We start from the raw sequence: 23,556 nt of genomic DNA on the forward strand, positions 1-23,556 counted from the left end.
TCACATGCATGGAGGACAAAACATTAAAGCAACACACACACAATAGAAAAGCCCAGAGGTCACGTTTCCAAAACACAATGTTCATCCATATTGGGCTGAAAACAACGTGTTTACTTGTTAAAACATCTTCGTCAGAACCACACAATAGACACACAGTTGAGCGCCGTACTAAGCTTTTTCACTTTTTAAACAAACTAAAACCACACGTCTGAATTCATTGGCTCTGTTTTTGCAGAACGTGTTGTTCAGTTGTCTTAAAGAGAAATCAGGATTCTGTTAGCACGTGTTCTCTCTCTTTCCGTTCGGTGTCACACAGATTTCACTCATTACATTTTCTCTTTCTGTCCTCTAGGAAAGCAGCCCGTATTCCACGTTGTGTGGAAAAAGCCAAAGAGGTCTCATTAGTATTCACAGGTATTCAAACATGACGTGAACATTTCTGTATATTTGGAATGAGACACCACAAACATAAAGCTTGTTGTTAGTATGAAACTCTTGCTATGGGATTGTGTAATGAAGACATCCCTAAAGGTTTGCGCTTCAATCTTTTCAATCAAAGTTGAACAAAAAGTTAAAGAGTTCATGTTGAAGATGTTGTTTGTATGCATTTTCGAACATACACAAATGTAGATCTACACTGTAAAAAAAAGATTTTACTTTTTTTTACGGATTTTTGAAATACGTAAATTACAGATAAAGACGTCAAATTTTTAAGAAAATGGGGTGGGGTGTGATTTTACAGGGAAACCTGTTATTTTACAGCTTATTTATGGCGCCCCAGCGGCCAGAATATTTCAGTTTTTGGAACAAGATTTCTTTTTTTTACTGTTTATTTTTTCAATACGGTCAAAAACTGTAAAATTACAACAAATTTAAAAGAAAAACGGGGGAAACTATTTTACAGTATATTTCTTTTTCTCTAGCTTACAGAACTTTTTTTAAGTGTCCACTTTACAAACACTCATGAGATAGACCTGGTAATCTAGTACGGCTAAATCAAAATCAGGCATATTTTTAACACAGAAACATTTCTTCATTTATCGCAATGATTGATGAGGTTTGTTTTTAAGAAACTACTACAACGTCGCCACACACATGCTAATGCGGAATGGTAAGACAGTGGTGCATTCTCTTTCATATGAATATTCATGAGCACCTGCACACTTAGGCGACAGTTTTACACAGCCACGTCGCACATGCCTGAGTCGGTCCTGTCAGCGGCGTCGGCGCGTGTATGCGAGTGTCTGCATGGAGGTGTGCCAACTGCTGCGTTCCATCCAAAGTCGATAGTGATATAAAACCGTTTAACGTATGACGTATAAAGTAACAAAAAGCAATACTACTGTCAGCTCTGCAGATGTGCTTTTATACTCACAAGCTTTTCTAAACATGTTCTTGTAAAAAGTGAACATTTCTCATTACTGGGTAGATCTCACTTGGCATTACGATGCTTGAGTCAAATTATGTCACACTGTACACGCAACGACGTCTGACACCCAAATCTCTGCAAATTGTAGATTTCTGTCTCCAAATTAGATGTCCGACATTATTGAACGTGTTCATGTAGAAGGTTCTACCATTTCTGTGAAAACAAGACAAGAGATCGACAGCAACATTCCATCAAAATAAATGACACCCTCACACTCAAGGACCCTTGAACCAGAATTATCTTAACTTAAGAACTTACAGCTGTAGAGTTATGAGCTCAGCTGTAGAGAACTTCAACACTTCGGGGGTTTATTGATATATCTGCACACACACTCGTGTCCGCAGACATCGGCACGCTACCACCATTAGCATGTCATTAAGAAGCAGATGAGTGTCCAGATGCCGCATGCTAGCCTTTCAGCACACTGTGAACTAAGATCATGAACTAAACACACACAACAAGAACCGACTTCAATGTAAACCAGTTCATGTGTGTTAGAGTACAAACCATAGGCACGAAAAATCTAAAGATTGAATATCTCGATCGTTTTCCTTTGAGATTTTTGTTTCTGTAGAAAACCCTCACATGTGTATCATCCTATATGCCATAATCAGCGATAAAAATAAACAGAAATCTTCAAATTGACTCCAACATTTCACATTTAGGAGGAACGTCTTAGAGAGAGTTGCTGTTTTATTGAAACATAACTGAGAGGTCTGTGAAAGTGCAAGCTTTGAGCCATAACATTTTCCTGTGGGAAACTAAGCAACACGACCGCTCGGTTCTTTTGTTTCGTATCAAAGAGCTTCTCATAAAAATGTGTGAAACCAAACCCACTGCACTTGTTCGCTTTGATCTAATCAATACATTGAATCCTCTGTTCTCTGGCACTGAGACCCAACAGCTCCATTTACCAGCACCTTCTTAGCTTTGATTTTAAAGTGTGAGAGGAGAAGGTGACGTGCGGCGGAGAGACACACCGACGGACAGATGGGAAGAGAGCAGAAAAGATTCTAAATACATCAATTCCTTTGTGACCTCCTGGAAAGAAGTGATCATGCAGTAGCCTACTTGAAAGGGCCATCATCGGGGAAGAGAGTATCATTACCACAATACCACAATAGAGAATCATCAAAGTAAAGCCTTGCAACAGTCCTGACAGTACTTCACAGAGAGAGTCATTATCACGGTATCTCATACAGAGTTATCTTAATATATCTCACAATAAGACTTACTGCTTTACTCGCACTGTGATGGCTATAGTGGTTTATCACCATGTGTGATGACTGTCACACCGCATTTCCTTTCTCAGGCAGAGAGAGAGCCTGAAGTAGATTTTTTACAAGGTCCATGATCCTTTGATTGACGTCAAACCTAGCATGAGGCATCCAATGGAGCATGCTTCATTTTATACTGAACGTCACACCACAGTGTTACAGTTTGTCCGTGACACAAAGTTATCATATGACTTCAAATGTCTGGAATATATTATATGAGACACCTTGACCGCTTAACATTTGTGCATTCGGCAGACGCTTTTATCGACTTTCATTGCATTATACTATCAATTTGTATCAAAGTATGGGCGATCCCTGGGATCGAACAGGTACAGATAACTCAAAACTGAGGCTTTTTTGTTACTTTGGACTGTTAGTTCCCATTCACTTCCATTGACAAAAACAGCCGGATTACTTCAATCTAATAAAAATAATCTGACAATTTGTTGTTAGGATGAAAAATAAAGTTTAGCAGTTTTGGAATGACTACACACGCGTAAATAATCACATAATTTGTTTACTATTTTTACGTGAACTGATCTCTTTGCTGAAGAATATTTCGTTTATGTGGATGAAATATAGAACAATTAGAAAAAAAGTTAAATCATTCAAACATTTCTGTATCAATTTGTCAAATGTGTCTGGACAAACTTCAGCACCGCGGACAGCGACACTGTGATTGAAATAAGGCACGCGCCATTAACATTTATGCATTTGGCGGACGCTTTTATCCAAAGCGACTTACATTGAATTATCCTATACGTTTATACATAGGTATGTGCAATCCCCTGGGATTGAACCCACAGGCTTGCGTTGTGGGTTGTTAACGCAATGCTCTTTCCAATAAGGTACAGGAAAGCTCACGCCACGTTCTCACATCAGACACGCGCGGCTCATGTCTTTACGGAAGCCGATGGAGGCCCCAGGATCCGTCTGTTAGCTCCAGAGGCCGTAACGATTACGAATGGCCAATACGGTCGACCCCGTGCGCGCGAACCGTGTCCCGCGGAGACCCCGCTGCCCCGCGCAGTTACGAGCCACGGGAACGAGCCTAAAAGCAATAAAACAGCAATTCGTATGTTCAAATTATCATATTTATAGGCAGTGGTGTATGGCGGTAATTTTTCCCCGTGCGTCATAAAAGTCGTGAATTACAGGACAAACTGAATGAACTGCCGCCCATGTTGCAACAGACGCCAAGGCTCTCGGGAGTTTGCGCGCCCGTGGTTTCGGTTTTACCCGCGTCCACATGTGTCAACGTGTGTTTAGGTTAAAAAAGCTGTAATGTTTGCAAATATTTCAAATTCTAAATGAATTCTCGTTCTTTTATTCTGTTTCTATGTGCTTTAAAGAATACCGGTTTCATTTGATGTCTATGTTACTACTCAAAAAGTGTAAGGGCTAGTGATCTCATTTGAACTCTGAAAGTATAACATTGCGCATATAGATCGAGGAAGTCAACATGTTTTAAGACATAATAGTGTGATAAACAGAAAAACTGATTTTTTTAAAGTCGCAATATATTACCTAGTTGTCAGGGCGTTGCTATGCTGTTGCCAAGGCGGTCTTATTCCTTCCCTTATGAAAAAGACTCTTTATAGCCTAAAAGTGTAACTGGTCGACAGAAATGCCCCGCATCCCGCCTGTAATGCAAGCGAATAGGAATTTTTCGTCAAGAAGATGGGATTTAAGCCACAATAAACACAAACTCCAAAGGACGAGTTATGCACCGACGTTTAATATTTAGGATTAACCAAACCACGAACATTGAGCAATAACATTGATGCACGTTTGAGCATGAAACCTCAAGACCTGAGACCCAAAGAGCGCAGAGAGAGAGAAAGAGCGCATGTCTCTCTCTCTCTCTCTCTCTCTCTCTCTCTCTCTCGCGCGCTCTCATAGCGTTCAGCAGTACGGACATACTCTTCTCTTCTCTCTCTTCAGTGGATACAGCGGGGAACAGACAGATCGCCTGTAGGATGGATTGTTAAAACTACCCATGCGAGAATATTCATCTGCTTCCTTTTCATTTCCTCGCCGTGACACTCTCTCGTGTACACCCATCCATCCATGTGTCCGGACGGGTTCTGAATCGGGCAGAATGCGGATCTTGGTGCTGATTCCGCTGCTGTGGGGTCTTAGTGAGGGGGCTTTCCCCAGCAGTGTCCAAATCGGTGAGTTTAACACTTCTAACACGCATGCATGTAGATAGATAGGAAAGATAGATAAATAGATAGATATATAGATAGATAGTCCCATCTACAGTGCAACAGTTATAATCTATGTATACTTTAAGCATACATATAAAATACTTTGATCCTGCACTTGGCATCTCGATGAAATCTTTTAAGAGGTCTGCTACTGTTTACGAGCTGAAGAACCACGGCTGTAATCAAATATATAAATGGATAAATATTTAACGACTTTATTGATCCAGTGTGAGAGACTAGGATGCATTTGCAGTCACATCATCAACGCCGTTTTTTTAAACTAAATTTGTCACAACAACACTAGAAATGAGTGTACATTATAAACGGGGTGAATCATTGACACTACCCTCTGTACACCTAGGTCACAATAAATAACCAGCGTAAGAAGAACGAACATGACAAACCCAAGAGTGCACAAGTTCACACATTTTACATGCTCCAAATGCATTAAAAACGAAAATGCAAAAGTTTATAAATTGGGTTTTGAGAAACGAAACAATGAAACATTGGAGGGTTTTTGCACAATTGTCTATAAAGTTAATGATCTGTTCAGAAAAACGAGAAAAGTTCAGAAGCGAATGCGTTAATTGTACACTGATGTTTGGGTCGTGTTGTATGTGGGTTGATGAGTTTTACTGGTGTGTGTGTGTGTGTATGGTCCACTTACTGAAGGTGAGTGTAAATGAGGAAGACTGTGATCCGAGCGCATATTGATTGTGTTTTTGTACTTTTGGTCTTCAGTACAGAGGATCACTGCAGTACTCTGTCAAACATTTTTCCCTCCTGACTCCATTCAAAGTTTAACATTTCATCAGACTCACAGCTCTGGGTCCAATTAATATCAACAGAACACTACGGACGGATGCCCACCTCGCTCTCGCACACGCACACATTCTCTGTTAGCTCTTGTGTGTGTGTTCAGTCACTGCATTGCTCATTGAGATGGAGAGTCTCGCGCCATAATGAGATGCGGTCGCTGACTCGCGCCTTTGACGGCACTGCCGATGAAGTTAATACGCTAAATACAGACACACACACTCACTCAGAGATACACACACGAATCCCTAACTGCAATGCAATGAACAATGCTTGTGTTGTTTCTCGCACGTAATGGGATCTCATAGAGCAGTAAGCCAAAACGTCCATCAAAAGACATAAAGAGAGATGAATTGGAGAGGATGTGACAGAACAGAACATGACATCCGCCCTGCCAAGCGTAGACACACATGCTACAGCCACAAATAACACGAATAATTGCGATGCTTTCAGAAACGGTTGGCTAAAAATAAACACTCTGGTACTAAAAACAAATACAGACGAAAGAGTGAGTTAGTGATAACAGAATCTTTATTTCGTTGGATGAGCTGTTCCTTTAAGACACGCTTACCCCTCCCTCTCGTCTTCACACTTCTCTCTTGCTCTCACTCTTTCCAGGTGGGTTGTTTATAAGAAACACGGATCAAGAGTATACAGCTTTCCGTTTGGCCATATTTCTACACAACACCAGTCCAAATGCAACGGAGGCCCCCTTCAACCTGGTTCCTCACGTGGACAACATCGAGACCGCCAACAGCTTTGCCGTCACCAATGCCTGTGAGTGAAACATGTCAATCAAAAGTTGTATGTGTGGGGTCAGTCAAACTCAATTGAGCGTGCAGATGTATTCGTAGAGTTGGCATTCTGAAGAGTGTGGTGCTTTTGAACTTTTGGCTCAGCCACTGGTGAGAGTTTGGGTTACATCAACAGACAGTGGGCGAGAAGTCACCTGTTTCTGTATTTCTTCATGGCTTTGTTTGTTTGCCTGTGGTTTTAGTTAGTGTTTAAAGCTGACCTACATAATGTGCAAAGACAGTCATGAAAGTTTGGTCAACAAACGTGGTCAACAAATGTACTGTCCATACATTCTAAAAAATGCTGTTGGGTTGGTAAATGTGCTGAGCTGGGCTATTAGGCCACATTTAATCCATTTTCTGGGTTATTTTAAGACAATTAGTTGGGTTAAGTGCAGTGCCTTACCCAACACTAGGTTGAAAATATATGTACTAGAGTTTCCTTCAAATGACTGTGGCATTAAACAAGATTCATTATAAATCAGGTAATGTCAACAGTTTACTTTTAGCTAACTTGCTCAGAAAGAATCTCACTAAAAATATTTGCTTTACAAAGAAATGGGTGGTTGAACTTGTGTTGTTACAAATGACATTCTGACACAGAATCGAGCTGTTTGTGTTCACTGGTCTGCAGTATTTCCGAGTATTTCCAAGTCTGTACACTTGTAATGCTTTATTACTTTTACATATTACAATTTATCATCCAAAGTCAGGAGTAAGTAAGCCATTGACTTCTGAAGAGTACAAACACGTCTAACTCAGTCAATGGTGTGAATTTTAAGCAGGACCAGTTTGCTTAGAAAACGGCAGACATTGGTGCCGGAAATAAAGTCTGTGTATTTAATGTGAATAAAAATGACTTTTAGTTCTTTAAAGTAACTGTAAGAAAACCATTAACTGGTGCTTAAAAGAAAGCAGACACAAATTCACTTATCTGAAGAATCGCTGTATAGTTTATTTTACTGGAATATATATCTCATGATATTAAAAACCCCTTTGATCTGAAAGTGCACGCTGAAATTTGTGAAATAAATATTGTAGGTAAAATATGAATAAGTCAAATCTAGTGTATTAAAATTGCTTTCAAAATAGATGAAATATAGATAATAACACATTTACATTTTTGATCGGCATACTCTTTTTGACCATTTTTGTCTTAAAAGGATACTTTGTATAAATGATGTTTAATTAACAAAGTTCGGGAGGAGCCGTAGCATATTATCAGCCGGCTGGTCTACAATCAGCAATCACCGCACATACACAATCAGCCATAGCTCATAGATAGGGAAACCATCTTACCTGCTCGATCTCCTAAGATTAAGCATCCCTCCTCCACCCCGGCTCCTCTCCCAAACTCATTTTCTTGCAAGAACCCTGAGGGTGTGCTCTGGGCTCAAACCGGTTCCGAGCTCGGCGCACTCACCCTGACCAAGGTGTAGTGTTTCGGGTTCGGATAGATATGGCGAGCTCGGAACCTGCTTCCCGGACAGCACGCCAAATACGCATAACCTTCATAACCAATCTTTATTATCCCTATCAACATCACTGTTATCCGGCAGGTGAACTCATGAAATGTCTTTGGTCAGCCATCCCTGGACTGGGCAAATGCCTACCGTCCATTTAACTGTCAAATTGAAGGCAAAATGTATGTCTATGATTTGTTAATCGATTGTCTATTAACTGTCCACTTAACTGTTTGACTGATTGTGAAATGATCTGTTTGGATATTGTGAATCGATTGTCTATGTACAGTGTCCTTGAGCCTGGAAAGGCGCTATACAAATTAAACACATTATTATTATTATTACCATAGTAGGAAAAATACTTCATCATCGTTTTCTTCTGTTGAACACAAAAGAAGATATTTTGAAGAATGTAGGACAGCAAACAGTTCTGGGGCACTTTTGACTACAATTGTATTTTCTCCTGCTATGTGAGTCAATGGGTGTCGAGATCTGTTTGGTTATAAGCATTCTTCCAAATATCTTTCTCTGTGTTCATCTGAACAAAGACATTTATAAAGATTTGGAACAACGCGAAGGTGAGTAAATGCTGACAGTGTTATTTAACAGTGAAAACAGATTCTTTAAATTATAAAACAGTAAGAAAGACATGGTTCTTTTAAGTGTGAATGGGAAACCAAAAATCCTTTTGTAGCACCTTTTCTTTAAACAATGATATCATTAAGCATCTCTAGAGCCCTAAAAATAATTATTGATTGATATAAAAAAAATCAATACACAATCTTTATTTTTGAAGATTTATGACAGTTTTTACAGTATAAGTGAGAGAGGGACCATAAGAGTTGAGTCAATCCCAGTTTAACCTCTCTCCTGCTGGCCACTAACCTCTCGCCCAACCTGAGTCTGCAGAATCTTCTGCTTCAGTGTGTGTGTGTGTTATCTCCGCCCTGGCTCCCCTCCAGCTCCTTTAGCCCTCATCAGCCTCGCAACACTGACAGCTTTGGGACGGTGTATGTGTGTGTGTAAGATAGAGAGAGAGAGAGAGAGAGAGAGAGAGAGAGAGGTGGAGTTAATCGTTTCCTGCTCGTCTCCTCGGGCTGCAGGAGAGAATACAGAGTTTTCTCTTTTATACTAACACACCTTTATCCGAGCACTTTAAAGCACCGAGCAAAATCAATCTGTGAATGAGTTAGAGCTGCGAGAGACGCAGTGACGAATAGAATTCCTTAATGAAAGGGGAGGAACGGCGAAATTATGGGAATGATATGCTGTCCAATGCAGGAGGACGGATGGAGGTGGACAGAGAGATGAAAGAGAGAGATAAATGAAGGGGCGTGTCGTGACCTTTGTGTGCAAGTAAATGTTTAGAACACATGCTGTGTGTGTGTCTGAGAGATGAAATGGAAAGAAAGCAGTAGACTGATAGATGAGGAGAGGAATGATGTCAATGGATGAAGATGAACATTTATGGTTAAACTATGATCAGACCGTTAAAGGAATCGATAATGACAGAACGCTATAAAATAATCATGTCAATTGAAACCGTCTTCCATAAATATTTATTATGAACGATTTTCACAGTGCTTGGCAGTACTGTATCGATTCCTTTAGATTTCAGGTTATGACATTTTTTAAACCCCTAAACCATAAATATGTAAATACATAAATAAATACAAACTTCTGCAATTAATTCAGCAGTTGAGTCACACAGCCAGAAGCAATACCTCCACCATCGTGGCGGCTAGTTTGCTCTCTCGTTGAGTGACTAACACATGAACCTGGCCGTGACCTGTACTTGTGTCTTTACCATGCGTGATAGTCATTACTCTACTGTATGTATATATGCGTCTTGATGTCTTGAGACGGTTGAATAAACGTCTCATCTGACTCGTTCGTTCAGTCGCCGGCAGCGATTGTCATGCCGTTGCGTCAGGATGTTTGTGCGGGTGTATCGCTCTCTTGAGATGTGCGTTGATGTCTTGTTCGGAAAGCGTGTTAAAATGAAGACGACATTCATGAGCCTGCGCACAGAATGAAAAGAAACTTAGGTCGTGCTTAAAACTTCTGAATCCCTTCGCATCGGGTAACCAAATATCAAAGTGACATATAGTGCATGAAACGTTTCAACCGTAACACAAAAAGATCAGTCAGTGCAAATGAACAGTAGCTAAAAAGAAGTTCTCATCTGTTGTATTATTTGTTTGTGAAAGCCACTTGCCAATGCACCGACCTTTAGATGTTTCTATATGATAGTCCACTCAAAAACGATGAAAATGATTTGATGAATTACTCACCCTCCGGTTTTTCCAAACCTGTATGCATTTCTTTCATAAGTTGAACACAAAGAAAGAAATTGAAAAGAATGTTAGCAGCTGTAAATTAAAACAGTATTTATACAGGTTTGGAACAACTTGAGGATGAGTAATGTTTGGTAGGACTATCCCTTTGAGTGTCTAAAGAGATAGACTGTATTTGCAGCTTTCTCTGAGAGCATGAATGAAGTGTGTCAAATTTTGTGGGTTGAGTTGCTGTGATGGATTTTCCTGGGCAGAATTGAATTTGCCACCCAAGTTGCTCTTTCTCTCTCTGATGTTCTCAGCCACAAAAGTTCACGAAACTATTAAATCTGCTCAAATGTTCTTTGTGAACAGCCGAGGGATTTTGAGTTGTAAATGTTTGAGTACATTGACGTAATACATCAAACTCAAAAGAGCAAAAAAACTCTGACAGTTTTCTGTCATTTGAGCACTTTTTTCATACTTTTTTGTATTTGGCGGATGTGCCATTAAAGCTGGTTTGCATAGCTAGGATTTACGCCAAGGCACTGACAGAAACAGGTATCATCATCTTCAGGGGCTTCTTTGATTTGATCACCACAATTCCAAGAAACTTTCTACAAGAACAACATAGGGGCCGTTTACACGTGACCGTTTTCAAGTGAAAGCGCAAAACAATTTATGCGATTTGACTGTCCGTTTACACGGAAACAGAGTTTTAGGGGACTGATAACGCAAACTTCAATGGAAGGAAAACTTTCGAATGTCCAAACTTTTCGCCATCTTGTTTGTTTGTTTGAATATGTGCGCAAGCTTCTCTACAGCGTTTTAGTATTTTTTGTGGATCTGTGAACACGCGGATTGTTTTGATAACGCTGTCGTGTGTACGTGAAATGGAAAAACGCAACTTTTCCGATTCTTCATCGTGTAAACGTGGCCTCAGAGTTTCAGTCAATGTGTGCAGACACAGGACAGAAAACTGGACATTTTGTTTGTGTCCATAATTGTAATCTCATTGCGGTCCAGAAGTTGACGAAGACATTACCAAGCCTTAGATTTCATCAAAACTACACAGATTTCAGTCAAATCGAAGGTTTTGTTTTCTGTCTAAAACAAAGTCACACCAGTTTCAAGGTCCTGATGGTCACAATAGAGAATGCTAGTGTGTGTTAAGGCCATCCTTTGAATGACGTGTGGATAAACGCTCATCAATATTATATTAACAACCTTAGAAAGCCTTCCTGTCTCTATTTCATTCTGTCTCTCTCACTAGCTGGCTGTCTTTCTTTCTTTATCTCTCTCTCCTCTATGGAGTTTCAGCTTAACTAGTCAATGAGAAGCCAGAGCCAGAGGTCAAACCCCTGCTGTGACCCTTCCTCGCGCATACACATCCACCCCGAAGACCTGTGAAAGCGGCCGGTAATGATGAGCATCTATTTTTAGAGCTGAACTTTTGCTTTAATTCAGCCTCGGTGAGGGTTATGTGTACGGGCGGTCGGGCGGTGCGGTAAAACGCTGTTTGTGTATATCGTGTGGACATGTATTTCTAAACACAAGATGTTTTAAGACTGTACCTGAAGCAAATTTCTGCATGAATGTTCAGCGGGTTCACCATCATAAATTATTCAAAGTAGCGTAAGAAAACACTCTCATAACTGTGTTTGGACGCTTTACTCTCAAGGGTTTCTTTTTATTCCCTTTAGACTTGCCTTTTATACTGGGACAAGAGTATTTCTGAACATAATGACATTAAAAGATACTGTCAAATGATTATTTCATACACGTTAAAAACAGCTTCCACGAGAGAGAATCTCAATGATTTCTTAATAAAGAGCAAACAGAAACTTTTAGTCTCATTTCCGTCTCAGATCTTTCTCTTGAGAAAGAGAGTCGGAAATCTCACATATGTCAGAAGTTTCAGAAGAGATGTCAACAATGTGTCAAACTGAGCTCCGATTTGTCAAGTCAATATTAATAAAGATCTCAAACATTTCTCATGAAGTTTACTCAAATCTATATTATGTGACCTCTACAATCTACATTTGCTTTACACCTCATGTACTTCAACAATTGTCTTATTTTTTTCTTTTTCTATATGTTGAGACTATGTTGAGATTTACATTTACATTTATGCATTTGGCAGATGTTTTTATCCTATACAATCCCCGAGATCGAACCCACGACCTTGGCCTTGTTAGCACCAAAAAAACAGAAAATCGAATTCAATTGGAATAATAGACCCGAAAGGATTATAATGTGAAGAAAATGACACACAACAGACACCCGCAGCAGGTACGAGACTGAACCTGTGTGTTACACCGTGTCTACACCGGACGCGGCGCAATGCGTCGAAAGACAGTAGAACGCATTACAACTATTCACATTTAAAATTGTGTCCACACTGGATTAATATGTCTGTATGTAGCCTCCAGTATATGTGACAGAAAGTGCGTGTGGGCTTTTATATGTGTGTATACTTGGTTTCCTTGCCAACATATAATAGCCGATTTGCTGGAACAGAAATAGTTTGATGACTCATTCTGCTGATTCTGTCCAATCAGAAGGTGTTTCTGTCTCTCTCATACACACGCTTGGGTAGAAAGTCAGTTCCGAACCAACTTTGTTCTAGTCAAAATGTCCATTTATAAGCATTAAGGAATGAAATGTGATATGATGAGAATATTTACAAAACCGGAGTCACTTTATTCTCAACGTGGCCTTGAATTTGTTTTATGCAAAACATTTACTGCATACTAATAATGATAATTCATTACATTTATACACCGCTTTTCTGGGCACTCAAAGCGCGTTACATCGAAGGGGAGGAGTAATAAATACATTAAAGACTTTCAAGTTCTTCACTTTATTTTTTATATAGCGAATACATTATGGCACCATCAAACACTTTCAATTGCATTGCTGTCCCGTTTCTGTGTGTTCATCAGTCTCTCTCTCTCTCTCTCTCTCTCTCTCTCTCTTTCTCTCTCTTTCTCTCAGTATCTCTATGGCAGTAAAAAGCTTATTCCATTAAGCAACTTTATTGGCAGTCACAGTAAAGCCCCGTTGCCATGGTTCACTTCTGACTGACAGCTGTGTTGTCATGGTAATAAAACAGCAAGTCACTTTGCTGAGAGTGAAAAGTCATCATGACTTCTTACTGAGCAGAGCTCTGACTCTCTGTGTGCGGGTGCGTGTGCGGACAGCATTGAGTATGCAGATCTCAAGCAAACTTGCACTATTGTATGTCACATCAGGCACATACGGTGCGTTACACATAACACCTGGACGACCTACTACGCTTGCCAAACGGTGTAGTGAACAAAGCGCAAGATGTCCCATAATGCAATGTGCTCAACCTGACCATTTCTTTCCAGTAAGGCAAATATTTTATATCTCCTTAATGTCCCATTATTTAATCCGGCTGCCAAAATGGATTTTTTTGTAACAAATTGGATAACAAATGCAACAATAACTCAAATTTTTTTATATCTGCAATACTGGACGCCACTTGAATTAAACATGCATTCATTGTATCAGACAAGCAATAGTGGAGTCATGTGAACACAAGTATTTATAGTCGCATACTGAGTAAATTGTTTTTTACAGTGTAAATACTCCACAGGACACACTAAGCAGTACATCTGTATTTCCTTCCATACACAGCCACAGTCTGTGATAAGATGCGTTTTAAATAGATTTTCTGACCACAGAAAAAAACAATGGAAATGCGAATTAAAAAATGCAGGCAGACGTTAATCGTGCATCACAGCAGCACAACAGACATGCTTATAAAGACAGAAACAGTGTTGTGTCTGTGTTGTGTCTGTGTTGTGTCTGTGTTGTGTCAGTTTGTGTGTGTTGTGTCAGTGTTGTGTCAGTGTTGTGTGTGTTGTGTCAGTTTGTGTGTGTTGTGTCAGTGTTGTGTCAGTGTTGTGTCAGTTTTGTGTCAGTGTTGTGTCTGTGTTGTGTCTGTGTTGTGTCTGTGTTGTGTCTGTGTTGTGTCTGTGTTGTGTCAGTTTGTGTGTGTTGTGTCAGTGTTGTGTCAGTTTGTGTGTGTTGTGTCAGTGTTGTGTCAGTTTGTGTGTGTTGTGTCAGTGTTGTGTCAGTTTGTGTATGTTGTGTCAGTGTTGTGTCAGTGTTGTGTCAGTGTTGTGTCAGTTTGTGTGTGTTGTGTCAGTGTTGTGTCAGTGTTGTGTCAGTTTGTGTGTGTTGTGTCAGTGTTGTGTCAGTTTGTGTCAGTGTTGTGTCAGTGTTGTGTCAGTGTTGTGTCTGTGTTGTGTCTGTGTTGTGTGTGTTGTGTCAGTGTTGTGTCAGTGTTGTGTCAGTATTGTGTCTGTGTTGTGTCTGTGTTGTGTCTGTGTTGTGTCTGTGTTGTGTCAGTGTTGTGTCAGTGTTGTGTCAGTGTTGTGTCTGTGTTGTGTCTGTGTTGTGTCTGTGTTGTGTCTGTGTTGTGTCTGTGTTGTGTCAGTGTTGTGTCAGTGTTGTGTCAGTATTGTGTCTGTGTTGTGTCTGTGTTGTGTCTGTGTTGTGTCTGTGTTGTGTCAGTGTTGTGTCAGTGTTGTGTCAGTGTTGTGTCTGTGTTGTGTCTGTGTTGTGTCAGTGTTGTGTCAGTGTTGTGTCAGTGTTGTGTCAGTTTGTGTGTGTTGTGTCAGTGTTGTGTCAGTGTTGTGTCAGTTTGTGTGTGTTGTGTCAGTGTTGTGTCAGTGTTGTGTCAGTTTGTGTGTGTTGTGTCAGTGTTGTGTGTGTTGTGTCAGTGTTGTGTCAGTGTTGTGTCTGTGTTGTGTCTGTGTTGTGTGTGTTGTGTCAGTGTTGTGTCAGTGTTGTGTCTGTGTTGTGTCTGTGTTGTGTCTGTGTTGTGTCAGTGTTGTGTCAGTGTTGTGTCAGTGTTGTGTCAGTTTGTGTCAGTGTTGTGTCAGTGTTGTGTCAGTTTGTGTGTGTTGTGTCAGTGTTGTGTCAGTGTTGTGTCAGTTTGTGTGTGTTGTGTCAGTGTTGTGTGTGTTGTGTCATTGTTGTGTCAGTTTGTGTGTGTTGTGTCAGTGTTGTGTTGTGTTGTGCTGGTTGTTGCTCTTCTGTCGTAACAGGACTTGACGTATCTCGCGACCAGGTTTGAGCTGATGGGCTTTTCTCCCAGTATGTATGAGGTCTTGTCCTGTTGTTGAAACTGGTTGAAGTCTTTGTGGAAGTTTGTGAACTGGGGGAAGAATGTTTCTCTGATGTCCGTATAGTTTGGACACGAGGTTAAGAAGTGCAGCTCTGTTTCCACTTGTCTCTGTGTGCAGTGTGGACACAGTCGCTCTTCTCTTGGAGTCCATGTCTGTCTGTGTCGGCCCGTCTCAACAGTGAACTTGTGATATTTTTCTTTTTGTGTTTTTATCATTTGGTTAATTCTGGCTGGAGTTTGGGGTTCAGTTGGACACGTTTCGGGTTTAAGAGTTAGTTCTGAGATCAGTTGGATGAGACAACTTTTCTCTGGGTTCAGCTCCTGATGACGTAAGGCTTTGTGATGGAGTGATTCTGTATCGCTGTTCTTAAGGTGGTTATAGAATTGAATCGCTCTTTTTTTGTATTTTAATTATTAGAGGATATAGTCCTAATTCTGCTCTGGGGTTTTGCGTTGTACCCGTAGAATGTTTTTACACATTTCTGTTTGCAGAGTCTCAGTTGGGTGTTTGTCCCATTTGGTGAACTCTTGGTTGGTGAGGGGACCCCAAACCTCACATCCATAAAGTGCTATTGGTTCTATAACGGATTGGATTATTTTAAGCCAAATTCCACCTGGGATGTGGATTTTTTCATTCCTTTTGATAGCGTAAAAAGCTCTTTGTGCCCTGTCTCTCAGGTCGTTCACTGCCTTGTTTAAGTTTCCGGTGTTACTGATGTTTATACCGAGATATGTGTAGTTCTGGGTTTGCTCTAAAGGCACGTTGTTGAGTTTAAAGTTGTGATGTTGATTTTGTCGACTATGCCTTTTCTGGAATATCATAACTTTGGTCTTTTTAAGGTTCACTGATAGCGCCCATGTTTGACAGAAAGTGTGCAGGATGTCTAGATGTTGCTGTAGACCCTCTTTTGTGGGTGACAGCAGCACCAGATCATCTGCAAACAGAAGGCATTTCACTTCAGTGTCTAGTAGGATGGGACCGGGTGCTGGTGACTGTTCTAAAGCCCGAGCTAATTCATTAATGTAGATGTTAAATAGAGTAGGACTCAGACTACAGCCCTGTCTTACTCCACGACTCTGGGAGAGGAAGTCTGTGTGCTTGTTGCCTATTTTAACTGCAAATTTGTTATCCGTGTACATTGATTTGATGATGTCGTAGGTTTTTCCTCCAATGCCGCATTGAATAAGCTGAAAGAAAAGCCCCTCATGCCCCTCTCTCTCTCTCTCTCTCTCTCTCTCTTTCTCTCTCTGTGTGTGTGTCAGTGCACTGATGTGAGTTCACTCTCTGTTTGAGTGGGTGGTTTATCAATCCCATTCTGACCTGTAGACTCAATGGCTTCTCTCTCTCTCTCTCTCTCTCTCTCTGTCTGTGATTAATAGCTCTGTTGTCATTATAGTCCCATAGTGATTTTATTAAAGTTAACTGTGTTACGAGCGCACCACAGACACCATCAATCGCCATACACGTGTTTGTTATGCTGATGTTATGACCAGTGGCAGGTATTTCAGATTCAGACACAGGCGTGTGAGATCATCACACAGCATGACATCAGTGATGATGTCAACCAAAAAATAAAGGACGTGACTAAACTATGTAGTGTGTTGGAACCATAGACTGGGTAAAACATGGATGTAGTGTCCGTGACGTCACCCGTAGGTTTCTGAGAAGCTGTTTTGAAGCTTTAAGTGGGCAGAGCCGGCCATCGCCATCGTAGCAGCGTGTCATTCTCGGATAATCGAAAATGGGCAAAGAGGCGGGACGTGGTTGGAGCTGAGGCGCCTGGTTGCTGAAACCACTTGTCAAGTCAAGTCAAGTCAAGTCAGCTTTATTTATATAGCGCTTTTTACAATTTTCATTGTTACAAAGCAGCTGTACAAGAAAAAATGACTGTAAGTAAAACATAAAAGGTTATGGAATTCAAAACACAGGTCAAATATCAGACACACAATAAATTATTATATGCAGAGTTAATTAAATAAGACTATCAAATTCTAGCAGCCCCCCCGGCCAGGCAAAACAGTGCAAAACAGTATGCAAACGGTGGCGAGGAACCCAAAACTCCATTGGAGGAGAAAAAAAACCTCGGAGGGAAACCAGGCCTAACCAGGGGATTCCAGTTCCCCTCTGGCAAAAACTGCAGCCTCTGCACAAGCTCAACAGTGCTTGCACAACAAGGCGAAAAAAAAAAAAAAAAATTAGATTTAAAATTATCATTAATAATCTAATAGTGGCTGAAGTTTTGTAGGGACGTCACTTCCTTCGTCCAGCATTTGTCAGGTCTAGGAATGGATTGCGCCCTGCCCGCTCCGCTCTTGTAACCTTGGAACAATGAGACAAGACTGGCTGAGAGTAGAGTACTGTTCTGCACTCTTTGATGCAACAAATGCATCAGTTGTTATTGGAAGTGTCCCTGGTTCCGGTTGATCTAACTAGTGCAGCCTAGATCTTTGAAATACATATATTATGATAATCTAGTGTATGCAAGATTAAAAAGATGCGTCTTTAGTCTAGATTTAAACTGACAGAGTGTGTCCGCCTCCCGGACATTGCAGGGAAGACTGTTCCAAAGTTTAGGCGCTAGATAGGAAAAGGATCTGCCGCCTGCACTTGATTTTGAAATTCTAGGTATTACCAACTGACCTGACGCCTGAGAGCGTAGTGCACGTGATGGACTATAATACGTAAGAAGTTCTCTCAAGTAGTGAGGAGCTAAACCATGCAAGGCTTTATAGGTAATAAGCAAGATTTTAAAATTTATGCGATGCTTTATAGGTAACCAGTGCAAGGTTGACAGAACCGGGCTAATATGCTCATACTTTTTTGTACGTGTAAGAACTCGAGCTGCCGCATTTTGGACCAGTTGGAGTTTTTGTAATAGGCCTGCAGGGCAACCAGCTAATAGTGCATTACAGTAATCTAGTCTTGATGTCATAAAGGCATGTATAAGCTTCTCCGCATCTGATGATGACAGCATATGACGTAATTTAGATATATTTTTAAGATGGAAAAACGCAATCTTACAGGTTTTGGCGACCTGGTTCTCAAATGACAGAGTACTATCGAATATAAAGCCAAGATTCTTAGCTGAAGATGAGGGTTTTATGGAACATCCATCAATAGTTAAGCAGTATTCTTGGTTGTTACGTAGGGCGGTTTTCGGTCCGATAAGTAACACTTCAGTTTTGTCCGAGTTCAGTAATAAAAAATTGCTACTCATCCACTTTTTTATATCGACAATGCATTCCACTATTCGATGGAATTGCTGTGTTTCGTGAGGCTTCGAGGAAATATAAAGTTGCGTATCATCAGCATAGCAGTGAAAGCTTATTCCGTGTCGTTTTATTATATCTCCTAGGGGTAACATGTATAATGCGAAGAGCATAGGCCCTAGTACTGAGCCCTGTGGTACACCGTACTGGACTTGCGATTTGCGTGATACCTCATTGTTTATTTTTACATATTGGAAACGGTCGCATAAATAAGATCTAAGCCATTTCAAAGCTATTTCCTTAATACCGACATCATTTTCAAGTCTATGTAGGAGCATGCTGTGGTCAATGGTGTCGAATGCAGCACTAAGATCTAGCAGCACCAATAAGGAGATACAACCTCGGTCGGACGCCATAAACAGATCATTTGTAACTCTAATCAGAGCAGTCTCTGTACTGTAATGTGCTCTAAATCCAGACTGGAAATCTTCATTAATCTCATTCCTTTGGAGGAAGGAACATATTTGAGTTGAGACTACTTTTTCCAGAACTTTAGATAAGAAAGGTAGATTCGAAATAGGTCTATAGTTAACTAGTTCTCCAGGGTCCAGATGGGGTTTTTTGACAAGGGGCCTTATAACAGCCACCTTATATGCTTTAGGCACATGTCCTAATGTCAGAGATGAGTTAATAATGCTAAGTAGAGGATCTATAATTTCTGGGAGCATCTCTTTCAGAAGATTTGTAGGTATAGGGTCTAGCATGCATGTAGTCGATTTAGATGATCTAATGATTTTCGATAGTTCATCGTGATCTATAGTAGAAAATAAACGTAATTTCTCCTTAGGGGTGCTGTAGTAAGTCGTTTGTTCAGCGGGTTTCGCAGCTGGTTGCATAGTTATAATTTTCTCTCGAATATCTTGGATTTTATTTGTGAAATAGTTCATGAAATCATCACTGCTATGCTGGTATACAGCATCAGAAGTCGCTGACGATTTATTTTTGGTTAATTTAGCCACTGTATCAAATAAAAACTTGTCACTCAAGTGGCTTAATATTAGTGCAAAAACATTCACCCCCTCACAGTTGTCATGAAGGGTAAAAATATCTATATAGATCAGATTGTTTTCTGCTGTAATGTTGCCCGTTTTGCTCTCTTTTGACGCCAGTCTCTAGTGCCCAGTCGATGAGTTGCAGTTTAAGTCACTTTCGTGTCGGCTTCACGACAGAGATCGGAAGGTTGCTGCATTTGTCTCTTTTTGTGTGTAACATAATCAGCCTCGAAAACAACAAGACATCTCCTTCGTGTTACGCAGTTGTTTCTGTGCTCACAACCTGCCACAGAATGTCGCTTTATTTGTATTTCTGTTGCGTTGTAGTGGGCAGCCCTAACCGCACTGTAGAGAATACCGCATTCCAAAATGCACCGCACTCAACGTGACCTTTCATTTCCAGTGTGACAAACAAACCAGATACAGTATCAACTGCGTATACTACGAATATGTCAAACACACTCTGTAAAACCTTTCTGCACGGCCTCAATGTGTAATGTCTATAAATACAGACAGCATCCTATCTACAGTAAAGTTAAATCTCACGTGATTATAAACGCTCTTTATAGACAAGACACGAAACAGCACTCCACCCGATCATTTTAATATCTAACAATGCTACTAATAAGCATCAGAATGATCAGTGTTTATGTTTAATAACATTTCACTCTCTGGGCCAAGAATATTTTGCTGAGCTTGCTGCAATGTATTCTGGGATTGCCTACCTAGAGGAAATTTTATTGCTCAGATGTTGCTCATAGTTGTGTTTCAAGTATCAACTTGGTCTCCGATGTTTCTACTAACATTGCTCAGGAGAAATAAAAGATGATTGTAATTGTTGAAACACATGAAGAGCATGGAGGTGAATGTAGATATAGAGAAATGTTTCAATTCATATTGAGATCTTCAGTTATTGTGACTTTTGACTGTGCTCAATTTGACAGCTTGGTGACATCTCTTCTGAACCTCTAATAACATTTTCTCAGGAGTAATACAGAATCTGAGAAGCAGATGGGACCTTTTATTTGCTCTCCTTTTAATTGATGTCTTGGAGAAATGATTCAGCTTATCCGCAAAACTGATATTTTCCGTAGAGACAAACTAATAACCTCCCTGTGCATTCAGACCGCCATGGACTGTGTTGCTGTGTGTCGCTAGTCTCTTGCTAAGAGGTCGCTGCTTTAAACATTTGCATAAAGTTGAGCAAATCTCGACTTTGTCGTGTCGCAAGACACGCCCACTTCCTGTAGCCAACGGTCACTGTTGCTCGTGTCGCCGGCTCTCCATTGAAATGAATGGCATCACCTCGTCTTGTCGCTGGTGGTCCGAAAGGGGGTCAGTCAGATATCTGGGAACCATTCATGTCCTCGGCACCAGTGATGCAGTGTTATGGGTTTGTTTAGATCTGTAATTATGAACACTTGACATACCGATACAGACACTACTGAGAATGGGCTGCTTGACACAATCTTATATCTGAATAATTTATTGCCATCATTAATTCAAGCGTTTTGTCTAGATAATGTTCGATAAATCTAACCGTAACATGTGACTGTGCCGAGAAAGACTCAGAAATCACTTTCTGGTTTCAGAGCGCAGAGCAAAAGAGAGTCCAACAGCTCTTTAGGATCATAAATGACATCTAACGGTTTTAATAAGTCATAATACTCAAGCTGTAGTGTCCCAGATATTCTGCCGAGGACTTGTCAGTTACCAGCACACGAGAACACACGCTTGTTATGGCACCAATGACGCCTTGTTAAATCTGTTCAATGCCATATTTTAGCTTCGGGTCGGAGCCAGATCGGTTTGTCGAAGAATCAAACCTGAACCGAGCGGTCCATCGATAAATTCTTGGAGACGTGAGAAAAAAGGGTTCGTTTAAATCACTGACAGAAACCGTGATGCCGGTGTAAGCAAAGAGACCTAATAACATCAGAGTCTCTTTCGACTCTCAAATCATATCAATGCCACCCCACACCATTGTCTTTGACTCGCGTTACGATTAGAATGTGATGGGAAAGATTGCTTTGTGTCATTCAAGTGTCATTGAATCCGAACATGAAAGAAATGAATAGCACTTTAAGTAAATATGTTAAAACGCTGCACACTCACGCGAGATTTCAAGCATATCAGCGGCCTAGAAAAACTACACACGAGAGTAGTCTACAAAACCTTTTTACATTAGTTTCTCTACAAATATTGTGTGCTGCACCTTTTCATTCCATAAACTCATGTGATGTGATTCACCGTCTTTTTGTGTCCATGGTGACCATCATCAGATGATCTGTTTTACTGTGAGTGGTGTTTAATCTATATATAGCTGGACAGATGATTCATATATCTTTAGATGAATTAGACGGTGAACTATGATGGGAAGTTTTAACAAATTCATATCAATGTTACAGTAATATAATATATCTGCTCAGTAATGTAGTAATGGCTGTGACAGAACATCCATCTCTCTCTCTCTTACAAGAAAAACAGCATTTAAGCACACAGAGAAGATGCAGTAGCAATGCCTTATCACAGAGAGATAGACAGACAGACATTAAGAACAAAAATCACAGATGGGATGTATTTAATATCTCAATTATTTCTCCAAGGTATCAATGAGATTAAATCAAATGGATCTATTGAGACATCTCATCTGTGTCTCACATATTTCTCCTGAGAGATCATCCCAAATGACATTAGAGTTTCAGAAGAGATGTGACCAATGTGTCAAACTGAGCTCAGATCTGTCAAGTCTAGAATCAAAAGTCAATATTATTGAAGATCTCTATATGAACTCAAACATTTCTCATCACATTTATCCAAATTCAGATGATTTGACCTCTACAATCTACATTCATTCATGCTTAAAGGACAGCTGACAACTTCATCAAATCTCATCAAATATAACAAATTTGGCAGCAGATACATTGTTTGTTTCAGTCATGCTAATAAAGCAAAATTCTATTGAAATAGAAAGAAAGAGCTAGTAAAATTGAGTTTCAGAAGACGACTGTTGGAATAAACACACCCGAGTGACAAAACAGTTGAAATGGGTGTTTGATCACTACAGTGAAAGAGTTTGTCATTCATAAAGAGCGACAGTAAACACGGTCTTACAAAAACACTTCAAACACAAGTGTGTGAGAGCCTGAATCAAACACATGTTCTCTATTCCTCTAACTACTGAAATCTTTCTTTTCCGCTGCATTTCACACGCAGAGAGACAAATTAAACTGCACTGTTTATTAGTGAATTTGTTTTGGGATGAATCTCTGAATCATATTTTAGCAACATAATCATTTTTGCATTTCGACATTTTCATTACACATAATTTAGAGGAATGCAAGTCCTTATTCCCATCACAAAGAAATATTAGAATAATACTGCTACAACAGTTAATATTTCAAGATTTAATCTCTCTCCGCGTCTCTTTCTCTCTGCAGTTTGTTCGCAGTATTCTCGTGGAGTCTTCGCGATATTCGGACTGTACGACAAGCGCTCCGTACACACCCTGACGTCGTTCTGCAGCGCCCTTCACATCTCTCTGGTGACGCCCAGTTTCCCGGCGGAGGGCGAGACGCAGTTTGTGCTACAGCTGAGGCCGTCCATCCGCGGAGCCCTGCTGAGCCTTCTGGACCATTATGACTGGAACCGATTCGTATTCCTGTACGACACCGATCGAGGTAAGAGCCGCACCTGTCAGACAAATCTCTGCAGACTTTCACAGACGGCAACACCTGTCTTTCACAGAGTTGTACACATCCCCTGAGTCTCATTTATTAACATTTTGGCTAATTTGATGATTTCGTCAGCCCGCAAAAAAGTGTGATGTTCATCACTCCACCAAGATTCTCAAGACCCCTCAGATTAT

The 23,556-nt window shown here is 40.4% G+C and overlaps 1 protein-coding gene across 3 annotated transcripts in view; it reads left to right on the forward strand.

Annotated features, from left to right (window-relative positions):
• Window positions 1-4,596: 4,596 nt before the first annotated feature.
• The window catches only part of gria4a (glutamate receptor, ionotropic, AMPA 4a), a 57,205-nt gene continuing 38,245 nt past the window's right edge, over window positions 4,597-23,556 (forward strand). For 2 of the 3 annotated variants that reach the window (XM_079480773.1, XM_079480774.1), the window contains exons 1-3: window positions 4,597-4,880; window positions 6,351-6,509; window positions 23,129-23,368. In XM_079480773.1, coding sequence (XP_079336899.1) covers window positions 4,706-4,880; window positions 6,351-6,509; window positions 23,129-23,368 — 574 coding nt within the window. In that variant the 5' untranslated portion in view covers window positions 4,597-4,705. The remainder of the gene's footprint in view (window positions 4,881-6,350; window positions 6,510-23,128; window positions 23,369-23,556) is intronic. The other variant, XM_079480775.1, reaches the window with a different exon arrangement.

The sequence above is a fragment of the Barbatula barbatula genome, assembly GCF_947034865.1.
Source record: "Barbatula barbatula genome assembly, chromosome: 19".
NCBI lineage: Eukaryota > Metazoa > Chordata > Actinopteri > Cypriniformes > Nemacheilidae > Barbatula > Barbatula barbatula.